Here is a 12,918-nt window from a genome sequence, read left to right as displayed (position 1 = left end):
GGGTCATAAATATCAAAGATAAGTAAAGAAAGGGAAGCTTTGCGAAAACGAATTGTACAAGCCGAAAGCCAAACTCCTACAGTACTCCTCATGCATGACATTGTGATGGACTAGTTGAATACAAAACAAGTTGTTTCACACGACGTACGTTTCGCCGTATGGTTCGTGACGGCTCATCAGGTGTGCAATATGAAACTCGGATGTTGAGCCATAAATAAATGTAGAAGAGAAAAGGACATATGGATACGAGTTAAGAGTAACTCTCCATCACTGTAACATGATACTTTATACAGTCAGAAAGTGCAATAACTAGGCACAAAACTGACAGAGTACTGAAACATTCGACGTCCTGACACCTAGCTTCAACACATCTCCGTAGCGCTAACCGACAGCCTTCCAACTTGGAAGGTTCAAGGTTATGGAAAGACCAAAGAGGGGAAGGCAAGCGCAACGAAAACGAGCAAAAGCTACAGTCCCAACGGAACAAAGAATGTCGATTGTTACTGGACGATGACGAGACCAGTACGATATTTGACAAAGCGGTCTAACTACAATTCGAAGCAGCAAAGCAGCACACCACCCAACTTGGGTGGGTCATAAATATCAAAGATAAGTAAAGAAAGGGAAGCTTTGCGAAAACGAATTGTACAAGCCGAAAGCCAAACTCCTACAGTACTCCTCATGCATGACATTGTGATGGACTAGTTGACTACAAAACAAGTTGTTTCACACGACGTACGTTTCGCCGTATGGTTCGTGACGGCTCATCAGGTGTGCAATATGAAACTCGGATGTTGAGCCATAAATAAATGTAGAAGAGAAAAGGACATATGGATACGAGTTAAGAGTAACTCTCCATCACTGTAACATGATACTTTATACAGTCAGAAAGTGCAATAACTAGGCACAAAACTGACAGAGTACTGAAACATTCGACGTCCTGACACCTAGCTTCAACACATCTCCGTAGCGCTAACCGACAGCCTTCCAACTTGGAAGGTTCAAGGTTATGGAAAGACCAAAGATCGTACTGGTCTCGTCATCGTCCAGTAACAATCGACATTCTTTGTTCCGTTGGGACTGTAGCTTTTGCTCGTTTTCGTTGCGCTTGCCTTCCCCTCTTTGGTCTTTCCATAACCTTGAACCTTCCAAGTTGGAAGGCTGTCGGTTAGCGCTACGGAGATGTGTTGAAGCTAGGTGTCAGGACGTCGAATGTTTCAGTACTCTGTCAGTTTTGTGCCTAGTTATTGCACTTTCTGACTGTATAAAGTATCATGTTACAGTGATGGAGAGTTACTCTTAACTCGTATCCATATGTCCTTTTCTCTTCTACATTTATTTATGGCTCAACATCCGAGTTTCATATTGTTATTAACTTATTACTATTGCCAGGTCTCATTGTTGTAGTATCAATGTATGCATGCTCTTATACCATTAACTTTCCAACAAGTTTAAAAAAATGGAAACCGAGCACAGACGTGTGTATGTGTCTTTGCGTGTGTTTCGTGTTCGTGCACAAGGAAGCAAGATAGTGGGTGGGTGGCTATGACAGACAGATTATATTGAGTCACACTCTACTGTACTTTGGTCTTTGGTCTTATTATATCTATGATAGTATTGTGCGTCACAACAAGACATCTCGGATCTCATCTCGGATCTCAATGCAATACTCCTCTGTGCTTTTATAGTGCCTCAAAATCAATGGAAAAAGAAATAAAATTGAAGATAGGCTGGGGTTTGAACCCACAACTTCATAGTCCACAGACAGCAAAATAATAGAAAAAAAGGTTATGAGTTGAAGATAGGCTGGGGTTTGAACCTACAACTTCATGGTCAGCAGACAGCATGCATAACCACGAGGCCAAACAGACATACGTAAATCGCGGGTTTTGATAAAAATCGCTACTGGCGTCCTGGGCAAAGTCGAAACCATTGGAAAAGGCCGGAAACCTGGCCGAAATTCTAACTCCTTAACGGCTGGTCCAATTGTTCCGAAACCTTCACAGAAAATTTGCCGTGTCCTAACAAGCCATTCCATGTACTTTGTTGTCCAAATTTCTCTTATCTTCATACTTTTTAGGACCCAAACCTGATTGTAAATCTTTTTGAAACAGACGGTACATGTATTGGTTACAGTGAAACCTGTCTAAGACGACCACTCAAGGGACCTTCAAATTCTGGTCTCTGTTACCAGGTGGTCTGCTTATCCAGGGTCATTAGACTGGAAATAGCATCCCTTCGTTCTGGCTAAAGTGGTCTTCTGAGACAGGTGGTGGCCTTATCCGAGTGGTCGCCTTGACAGGTTTTACTGGACATGTACTTGACAATCAGTTCATGCGATAACATTGCACGACACTGGCACTATTGTTAGTTGTAGAAGGTCAGCACCGTCGGTCAGTGTCGTGCAATGTTATCCCATGAGCTGATTGTCAAGTAAATGGTGGTGTTAGTGGACATTATAGCATAACTTGCAGTCCCTTGGTCATTAAATTTCTGTAAAGTACCGCTGGATCTCCATCCGAGTCCACTGTGAATCTTACTTTGTGAACAGTTCTTCTGGAAACTGATAATTACATGAAGATTAGGACAGAGAAACGTAAAACAGCTGATGACGCCCGCATGGGTGCAAATTTGGAAGAGATCTACCTGTATTTGAAGCGGGGCAGTGAAGGACTAAACACGTTTCTGCAGTGACTACAGAACAATTGTATGATAGCCGAAATAGAAAGGCATAGAGTTCATCGTATTCATTACGAAACACAGTATTTTACACTGGCAGCATACATGTACATGTAGATGCATTTGAAACTGATTGCGGGTATTGTTGAGACGTAGAGGAACATAGATACAAAAATACATACAAGTACATGTACTCGTGCTGTTCGGTGTTGGTACGGGAAAGATAATAGAATGCTCAGGAGAAGTTTCAGTAAAGATCCAACTTGGCAAGGGGAGGCTGGTATGTATGGAATGTATAGGATAGAGTGGATGGATACAACAACACAAAATCGACGGGTTCGCGTACCGGGCAGGTCAAGAACAAGGAGTCGTACAACTCCCGGGTCAAGAACCACCTTTCCGCTTCCGTGGGACGCCACCACCCATGATCATGCGTCAAATGCGGCTCCTAAACGGCGGGGGAGGATAGAGTGGATGGATAGAAAGAAAGTTCAAACGAAGGAGTAAGCTGTAGAAGAAACAGGAAACAAGTTGAATGTAAAAAAGAAACGACAAGAAGTATACTGTACTACGGGTAGTACAAGTGCAAGTAGACCTTTCTGTACTTGTGTGCTCATATCTGCCTGTAAAAGTAGCTTCTTCAGTACACCTTTAAAAGGTTGAGTGTTCTAACTGCAAGTGTCAGCCCCAGGGCGACTACCAAACACAAGTACAAACTTCTAGATTGATACAAAGATGGTATGAGGGAGAGATAAGTTGGGGGGGGGGGGAGGCAAACCTCTACTTCTGTTGATTATTGCAAAGTTCTTCGATATGCAGAGTGGATGTGAGGGTACCTGAATCCGGGTAATAACCCAGGTAAGAAGTGGATGTAGTGCATTGTGTCTGTATGTGTGTAGAGAAGGACAGTGGACCTGAATTGTTGATATGACATATACCACTCACAACACCAGCATGCATTTGATGGCGTTCTGAAGTACTAGAGCTTCCACTTCTGATAGGGGCTGGGTCTGAACAGTCTCTGCCGTTGATACGCACTGACACCTTCACACAATGCCAGTTATTGGTCGGATGATAAAATCCAATAGAGGTTGTGTACACCACTCTGATAACAGTGTCAGGTCTAGTCTTGTTGAACACGACTCCACTGAACGGGTTTCTAGCACTACTACCAGACGTCTCCATTGTAAATGTCTTCCAGGATACAATACCGCACTGAAAATGACATAGAAGTAGAAGTAGATTACAAACATGCACATGATATGAGCGTAATATGCCCAATTTGTGGCACGCGGTGGTGATTGTTAATTAGCCAGAACAATGTTGAGTAGCCATTTTCACTGCTGTCAAACCCAGGAATAGGGTTTACTGGGCCGTCGTGAGTTCCATTAGGGAACGGACACGATAATATACTCTTTTTGTTTACTTAAACTCCCGAATAGAGACGGAGGTGAGGTAGTGCTGGGAGACAGCTAAAACAATACTTCTGAAGCTATAAGCAGTTCTACCTAAGAGATCATCAATGGACCAGACTACCAATCTCTCCCAGCCTTAGCCCATCATGAAACTGTTAAGCACAAGCCAGGCAGACTGTGTGTAGGCAGTGGAGACGTCCAGTGGAACAATTATTTACACTACAACTACCAAACTGTGACAATCTTATTGTTATCCTCTTTGATATTGTCACATATATGTACATATAGGTACAGTTTGTTGACATCTTGCCACTGCCAGTTCGTTTCCTGTTGCGCGTTCTCATTGTTTCTGTAGTTGTGTTTCACTCTTTTATCACCAGATTCATGGCATGTTTGGGTTGTAGTTCACTTGAAACAATCCTGGAACTAAGTTGGAACTGCAACACGCAGCAGTAACAACCACTAGACATTGGACAATTACAAATAAAGCTGTGGATAAAATTTCGGTTTTACCGAATATAGGCTACGACTACGACTGTGGAAAAAACTCGCAAAGAAGCATCAAGGAGAGCCCTTGTTTCACCATTCACTTGCAAAGGGCATGGTCTGCACCAGTTGACTAGGGAAAACAGTGCATGCCTTGAAAATGAATTTGTAAGAAAATGTTTTTAGTTGTTTGCTGACACCATAATTATACATATCAACAGATCATCCGATCACATGCGGGTATCATGTCTACTCTACATCTCACATTAAAAACCTGCTGCGGACCTGCAACACCCTTTGAACAAAACTCTCCCTGTCAGTACAGTCCAATTCGGGCTCTTCCATTTTCGGACTTCTTCGACTCTAATCTCTCCCTGTGAGGCCAATCACTTGAATCGATTAGACACCGAGGCCTCGTAAGTCATATCAGGGACAGTACTTTCAATAGTCTTTTTGCGAGTACTGACAAAAATTTAACTAACCTTCTGTCTTTCCTCCTGCAGAGTAGCATTGATTAATGCAATCTGCTCAACAGAATGTTGCTTCATTGACTTGAAGTGTTGCGTCGTCTGTTGGGAAATATTTAAAAAATGATCAGATAGACACTAAACCATCGGCGAGTATTTGATGATCTAACTCACGCCTGTATTTACTTGATTTATAATCAACTATTCCATTACAATCATTGGATTTCACGAGGATTACTGTAGGATACTGGCGTTAGGTTGCGTACAAGTCGTTTTCGGCAAAATTTCTATTCCGTATGTGACTTCGATATTTCTGGGGCACCTAAGAGGGGTGGTGTACTGCTTTTCTCCTTCGAATTGTAGTTTGACCACTTTGTAAAGTCTTTTACTGTTTTTGTGATTGCCCAGCAACATTCGACATTCTTTGCTACCATGGGACTTCACACGTACTCACTTTGGTTTTGCTCTCCTTCCCATCTTTCGTCTATGCAGAACATTGAACCTTCCTAGTTTGAAGGCGGTTGGTAACCACTATTAAGCATTATGCTTGATAGCCCTTTTTGCAATCCATAAACTGTTGTCACCTAGCCGCCTTTTCAAATATTTTGAACCAACAAAAGCATTATAATTATAATTATATTACCGCGATAATTCCGTAAGTGCCTCGGAGCTGAAACTCATGTGCAATGCTGAATACTCACTCTGCGGATAGAACTGTTCTGTCCTTTGTGGACTCATCAGCGCAGCAGAGAGAAATGAGGCCGAACCTGATTTCAATGAAAAATAAATTTTCCAAAGCTAGATATAAACCAGGCCCGTACGTACCTTGCCAGAGTGCTCAAACTGACAAGTCAGTTAGCTCTGCATGATGCAAACACCAAAGGCAATACCCCACATGAGAGTGCTCAACTGCTTCAAGAGCAGGAGCGAAATACTGAAACTGCGGGCAGAACTGTTTCGTACTTTGTGGACTCATCAGCGCAGCACAGAGAAAATGAGGCCGAACCTCGCCTGGCCTGGCAGAACTATAATGCGGGATATGATGCGGCATTATCCGTTGCATTATTTGAGTTTTAACTAAAATAATGCCAAGGTCTTTCATGTAAGAAAAGTGCTGGCTCTCCACACCAGAGCTCGCCCCTTTCCACCTACTTGACCTTAATATAATATTATTCAGTTATTTGTCAGCCTAGTCACCTCTCCTGATAACAGGATAGTTCAGCATGTGTCCAGTCGTGTAACTTGTGTTTGAACATTGCGATTTCCCTTTCCCCGGTTGGGCGGTGTTTTTGAAATAAAAAACAACAACACGAGTATATTCCTCACTTTCTTGTCTTGAGCTTGAAGGGATGAATTCAGTGACGTGATATCGTCCTCAATTGACAGAAATTGCATGGTGTTCTGCGATGAGAAGAACAATAGATATTCTAAAAATCCGGCGTACAGACCAGAATTGTGGTCAGGCTAGAAAGAGTGTGCGCACAGTCATATCATGACATGTATTGATGTTGAAGTTGAAGACACCACTGCAGCTGTACTTATGGTTGATAAATATGGTGGTAAAGACACACCTGGCAATATGGCGGTAAACACACGCCTGCCCACACACGCTCTGTAGGCTGCAAAGTTCTGGCACAGAGCTCTCCTTCTCACCACCACCACCATCAGTTCGCGCCTGGCGCCTGGTCGATGCATGGCTGGCGGTATCCGGCATAGCAGGCTGGTACATCAAGTAGCGCATGGCACATAGATGATGACACAGCAACGACATAGCTCGATTGCGACGTACGTTTCGTCCCCACTGGACTCATCAGGCAATCTTTTTCTTTACCGCCATATTGCCAGGTGTGTCTTTACCACCATATTTATCAACCATAAGTACAGCTGCAGTGGTGTCTTCAACTTCATTCTCCCGAGTCAAGCTCCGTATGAAGACATCCAAGAAGAAGATTGCCTGATGAGTCCAGCGTGGACGAAACGTACGTCGCAATCGAGCTATGTCGTTGCTGTGTCATCATCTATGTGCCATGCGCTACTTGATGTACCAGCCTGCTATGGCGGATACCACCAGCCATGCATCGACCAGGCGCCAGGCGCGAACTGATGGTGGTGGTGGTGAGAAGGAGAGCTCTGTGCCAGAACTTTGCAGCCTACAGAGCGTGTGTGGGCAGGCGTGTGTTTACCGCCGTATTGCCAGGTGTGTCTTTACCACCATATTTATGAACTGCGTTGATGTTCTATTATCATAGTATTACTGCCTGCACACTCTTTCTAGCAGTACATATTCTGTAAGCTATGGTGGTCAATCCTTGCAAATGTGCTAGGAAAAATGTCGAATCCAACAACACTTTCCTTCTGTGCGTGCTGAACGGTTACATTATGATACCAGTGAAATACTTCATTTTGGTGCGCTTACCCTTTGCCCTTCTTCCTGCAGAGTGGCGTTGATTGATTCAAACTGCTGAGTAGAATGTTGCTGGATTTCCCTGAAGTGCTGTTTGGTCTGTAGACAGAATTGAATTAAGATCAAATGAACTCACTTTCCCATGGGCCTGCATTTCATAACCAAACATATGCAGACCTTAAAATGTCTGTTTTGAACATCTATGGTCCAAATGAAGCCAAAACAAATATGCGTTTGCTTAGACACTACGGGAAGTTGAGGCATTTTTGTACTTTATATTCGATCATTCTATGGTTGGTCATTATGATCACCTATGATCGCCGCTCAATAATACATCTGCAATAATATTGCTGCGTTGCATAGAGCCACTTGGATTGGAATTCTTGGAGCAGTGTTTTTGATAGCAGTTTTCCTTACCTTCTTCTCCTGTGCATGCTGAGATAAGTTCAATGACGTCATTGCCTCCTTAATGGATAGTAGTTTAACCTTGTTCTGCAAATACAGCACAAACCAATATCCTGTGTGAAAGCAGCCAAAACAGTACTGCTACATATAGCTGTAGAGTGTCAGAAAAATTGTTGATTGCGATCAGATGTTTTCAAAAAACCAAACGAGAAAGCCACAAGAGATTTTCACCTGAATTTCCATTTGATCCACCTTCGTCTTCTGCTGGACAAATATGGTTGTCAGTACTTTCATGTCGGAGAGTAGTTTATTGATTTGGAGATCCCTTGCTTCAGTTTCTCTTCCAGCTGCTTGTTGTAGGTTTTAACCGCTTCGATTTGGTAGCAAAGCTCGCTGTTTGCAGATGATCCGCACACATCAACTAGAACAGGTAAAAGCAGAGCAAAATCCACCAAGAATATCAACTGTTATCTCGGGTCCGTCCGTAATTATCCATCACTGCTACCAAACGAAACACATTGCATTTAGGCGTGTGTGGGACTGCTGTGTCCTTTTGCGCGTACCATTAGGAATCAACTGAATTTTTAGTCCGATTGAAAGGGATACGGCATGCAGCTTTAAAAGCATCTAAAAGTGATATTGGCATGTCTATGGAGCTGGAAACGACCACATTGCTGAGGTCAGACATTTCCAATGAGCCTTATATCTAGGAGGTCCATCTTGTAGGTATGGAACATGGGGTTCGAAATCTGTTCCATGAGGTGATTGCAGAGTTTTAAAGGAGGTTTAGTGCGTTGAAAACCCAGCCGCCCTGGGGAAACGTGTCGCAGCCTTTCAGCAGTTACCTCGGAAATCTCGGTTACATTTCCTTCAAGCACATTAGGCACATGTCTACTCACATATAGTACAGTTCAAGGATTTGACGATGCTCAGAGGGGAACAGAATGAAATCTGAAGATGATTGATGGTAGATGCTTCCTGTCGCGAATACTCATGACTATGTTTTTCTTATTGAACGAAAGTTCACTATAAAACCAGGGGGAGGGGAGGAGGAGGGGAAATGAATAATAGTGAGGAACGAGGACAATGGTTAGATAGTAGTGAGAGAGGCAGAGTGAAAGATAACATCACATTGTGGTAAGGAAGGAGGGAGGGTGGTAGTGAGGCGCTGGCCTAAACCATTTCATAGGGCGTCGGTGGCTGTTTGCCAGTTCGGGTGCAGCAGATACTTGTTGCACTTTCCTTGAAGGAATGAAGCTGTCTGGGTTGTGGCCGTGCTGGTAGAGTGGTTGTTGGTGGGCTGTTCCACAAGGGGATATTGCAGTCTGGGTAGAAACCCTGGAGGCTGCTACGAGTGCGCATGGGCAACGGTGACTTGAGCTGGAGCGGGTGGCAGCGGGCAGTCTCCGTGGCTAACCTAGTGGATCGACCACCCACTGGGCGAGGGTTTGCTGGAGGTGGGAGGATAGGTTTCAGGGGGTTTGTTGTTAGAAGGTAGGACAGGTGGAAGGTGATCGAAAGCGGAGCAACCAGTCGTCGGTGTTTCAGGATGGGGAGCCCGTCGCCTGGGCCAATATCCTTAGTATCTCTGTAGTCTATTCATGAATATTGAACTGTCTTCTGCGTTTCAGTCCATTTTCGACTCCAAAACACACTGTACGCCTGCGGTTTCCTAGACGTGTCACCCTATACTGCATTCAACACCATCTATAGTGAGACACTTACCTTGGCAGTTAGTACCATCTCCCTTGTACCCAGATTGACAGTAACAAGAGTATGATCCAACAGTGTTATTACACATTGCATGTTCATTACACTCATGAACACCAGCTGTACATTCATCTAGATCTGGACAGAGAAAGTGAATGAAGGGAAAAGTCCGGGTATTCAACCAGTGCAATATACACATGACCATGCTGGGAGAAAGCATGTGGTCGTAAAAACTGCTATTATTAGCCACCGTTCAGTTTCGGCAGCAGGAGATACATTTAAATCCTATTCGGACGAATAAGAAAAAGGCGACGTGGAGACAATAATTTATTTATTTATTGATTTATTACAACATCTCAAGACTCGGTGGAAACACCGGCCAATGTTAAGAGAGTGGGTGATTGCCAACCACGGCGATAAATAACAATAAGGGGAGGGAAAAAGAAAGAGTAGCAAAATGAACAGCAACAACAACTCCGTAAATAATCTTAATAATGCAATGAATATAACTAAATGCCCACTCATATCACAACCATGGGGACGAATAATATATTACAGAACGTTTTCTTGTCACAATTATCAATGGAATTCGTGACTAAAGAGAATGATGAAACTACAATAGGATTTATACACTTGGAGTGAAACAGCGAGGATACAGGCATAGTAAGAAAAATAGCACAAACCTAGGAACAATTTGCAAGGTAATAAAAACTATAGGTGAGGTGAGAAATGATAGGAAATTCACCAAGTCCAGTGTGACAATGGACATGCATGTGCAAGTGTGTGTGAGTACGAATTTACTGGAATAGCGTAAGTGCGGTGACATTTTCTTTTTGTTTACAAAGATTTGGATCACGAATACGAATGTAGACTGCTTCTAGAATTTCAACTGCTTGAAACTACTTGCAGAACGAACAACACTGAACCAAGAATCATCATAACTTTCACGACACACGGGGTTAGACAACAAGTGCAATTTAATTGCCGATGTATTCTTCTTCTTCTCACCGCCTCCACCTTCACTGGGTCTCTGACCGCTCTGCACTTGCTGAATTTCCTATCAGACCCATCATACTGCTGCTACACTTCAACTGAACGCAGAAATATTTTGAATTACTCACACAATGTACTGTTTCACTGGTACTAGCCACATTGCAATTACTACAGCAAACTAGCACAAACTGACAACCGCCATTAATAATTTTTCGACATCATTAAGAAAAGAATTTTCATCTGAAGAGTGAATAGCAACTAAATTGAGCGGTTTTCAGTTGAAAACCCCCTTTTATTTCCAATGCAGTAGCGTGATGTCCACCACTTTCTGAACTAACTAACACAAGTTTCTCCAAATGTTTAGCTTCATTTGCTCTCTCTATCTCTTTCTCTCTATATAATAATAATAATAACGACAATAATATTTTGGACCAAAAACTCTCCGTATGTATCCCAGTTTATTGCGGAGCCCGACAACAGTCTTGCTTTCAAAGGCTTTTGTTACAGTAGACAATGCTCAGTTATCATAGAGGAAAACTGGAGCAGTTGAATGGGATTCAACGGGACTGCAGGGTATGACATTCCATGACGCAGTAGGAAATACGAAGTTTGCTTCAATGTTGCCAGGACAAGTATGAATGAGGCTGGCTCCAATTTTAGTCATAACACGCCCCGCGATGTGCCTTTCCTTGGCCTCATTGCCGGATGTGCCCCGTGAGTGGTTGTTATACTGAATTTGACTTCGATAACATATACTTGAACATGCTCTGAGCTAACTCACCATTACAGACTCGTCCGTCGCCTTTGAATCCTGGTTTACACTGACAAACAAATGCGCCATGAACATTATAGCAAGTTGCCACGGCCGGTTGATCACAGTTGTTCAAGTCTGGTTGACTACACTCATCTATGTCTGCACGTACATGGAGTATGCACAAATACAAATAGAAAGATTTACACACAAGCTGAGTTAATAATTACTTGCAAAACGTCCTCGATCCAGCAAGGACAAAGGGCAGATGACACAAGATAGCAATGGAGCAAGGCTATAATATATATTTGCTGCTCCTATGAGTTTTATGGTTATTCGCCCATCTCCAGCTGTACTAACTGACTTGTGAACAAACAAACAAAATGATCACTCAAATCTGTTATTCAAAAGTTTCAAAGGCTTATTGATTACTTCATAATTTTGTATAATAATTGATGGTTGCTAGTAGTCTCCAATGCAGAGATGTTGTTCTGATGCAAAGATGGAATTTGTTTGTGTGTTGCTGTGTATATGAACGTAATCCTGCATGACACTTACCTGAATCACACCTCCTTCCAGTCAGTCCTGCCGGACAAACACAAACTGCTGATTGTCGTGTAGTGTTATACACACATTCTCCGTCAATTGAGCAAGGTAGACGCCTTGTTAAATCAGCTGTGGGGCACGACGGTCGTCGACCTGGATACAATTTGAACGAGGGCAGCAAAGACGTCAGGAAAGGAAAAAAAGCAAATTGTTGGCCAATTCCAAATTGATTGAACTGAAATACTGTACCTGGGCGAAGTCACAATGTTCCCCTGGTTCCGGGGCTGGTTTTCATTGTGATATCCTGAAAATGTTCCATGAATTAGTTCTGATGTCTTCAGTCATAATAATATATCCTCTAATAATTCGCTCCTTCTCTTGTAGTAGTTGAGCAATCTCATGTGGGTAGTGCCTTGCTGTTTGCATTATGCAGAGCTTACTGACTTGTCAGTTTGAGCACTCTGGCAAGGTACGGTCGGGCCTGATTAAAATCTGGATTTGGAAATGTTATTTTCATTGCTATCAGGTTAGGCCTCATTTTCTCTGTGCTGCGCTGATGAGTTCACAAAGTACGAAACAGCATTCTGTCCGCAGATTGAGTAACTATGGCAACAGCATGCTGTCCGCGGATGGAATATCCTCTACTAAGATGTGGCTTTCCCCATTACAACATAACTCATCGACATGCAATCTTGGGAGTGTGAAAATTAGGGGTGAAACAATAGTACCGAATACTCGAGTACTCGCTCGGTTTTTTCAAACATAATCGTACTCAGAATAAATCAGAGTACTTGTTCATACATGGTGCCTGCATTGACAGCAGAAATGTGCAGGTTCAGAGCAGCAATCAGTAAATATTGATGTGCAGACTGTGTGGTGAACATTTGTACACGAGTAGAGAGAGCCCAAATGACCCAACAATCGATTTGCGAGAGAAAAAGACTGCTAATCGGTTCAATCAGGGTTGTATCATTATGATGTTTAAGGCCCTTGGAATGCAATTTGGGAGATGAAGAATACTCGAATATTCAGTTATCGAAAACAATTAAAGTACTCGAAATC

General features: G+C 42.9%; 2 protein-coding genes across 2 annotated transcripts in view; both read right to left on the bottom strand.

The window, feature by feature from the left end:
• LOC135824396 (uncharacterized) overlaps positions 1 to 12,918 on the bottom strand; it is a 49,895-nt gene that overhangs the window by 32,202 nt on the left and 4,775 nt on the right. The window lies entirely within an intron of this gene.
• LOC135825203 (uncharacterized) lies at positions 3,444 to 6,444 on the bottom strand. The gene is made up of 3 exons (XM_065337939.1): positions 6,374 to 6,444; positions 5,063 to 5,149; positions 3,444 to 3,894 (listed from the first exon to the last, which is right to left on the bottom strand). The coding sequence occupies exons 1-3, from the start codon at positions 6,440 to 6,442 to the stop codon at positions 3,460 to 3,462; spliced, it is 591 nt and encodes a 196-aa protein (XP_065194011.1). The 5' UTR covers positions 6,443 to 6,444; the 3' UTR covers positions 3,444 to 3,459.

Source organism: Sycon ciliatum, chromosome 9 (genome assembly GCF_964019385.1).
Source record: "Sycon ciliatum chromosome 9, ocSycCili1.1, whole genome shotgun sequence".
Lineage (NCBI taxonomy): Eukaryota > Metazoa > Porifera > Calcarea > Leucosolenida > Sycettidae > Sycon > Sycon ciliatum.
This window is presented reverse-complemented; position numbering and strand designations above follow the sequence as displayed.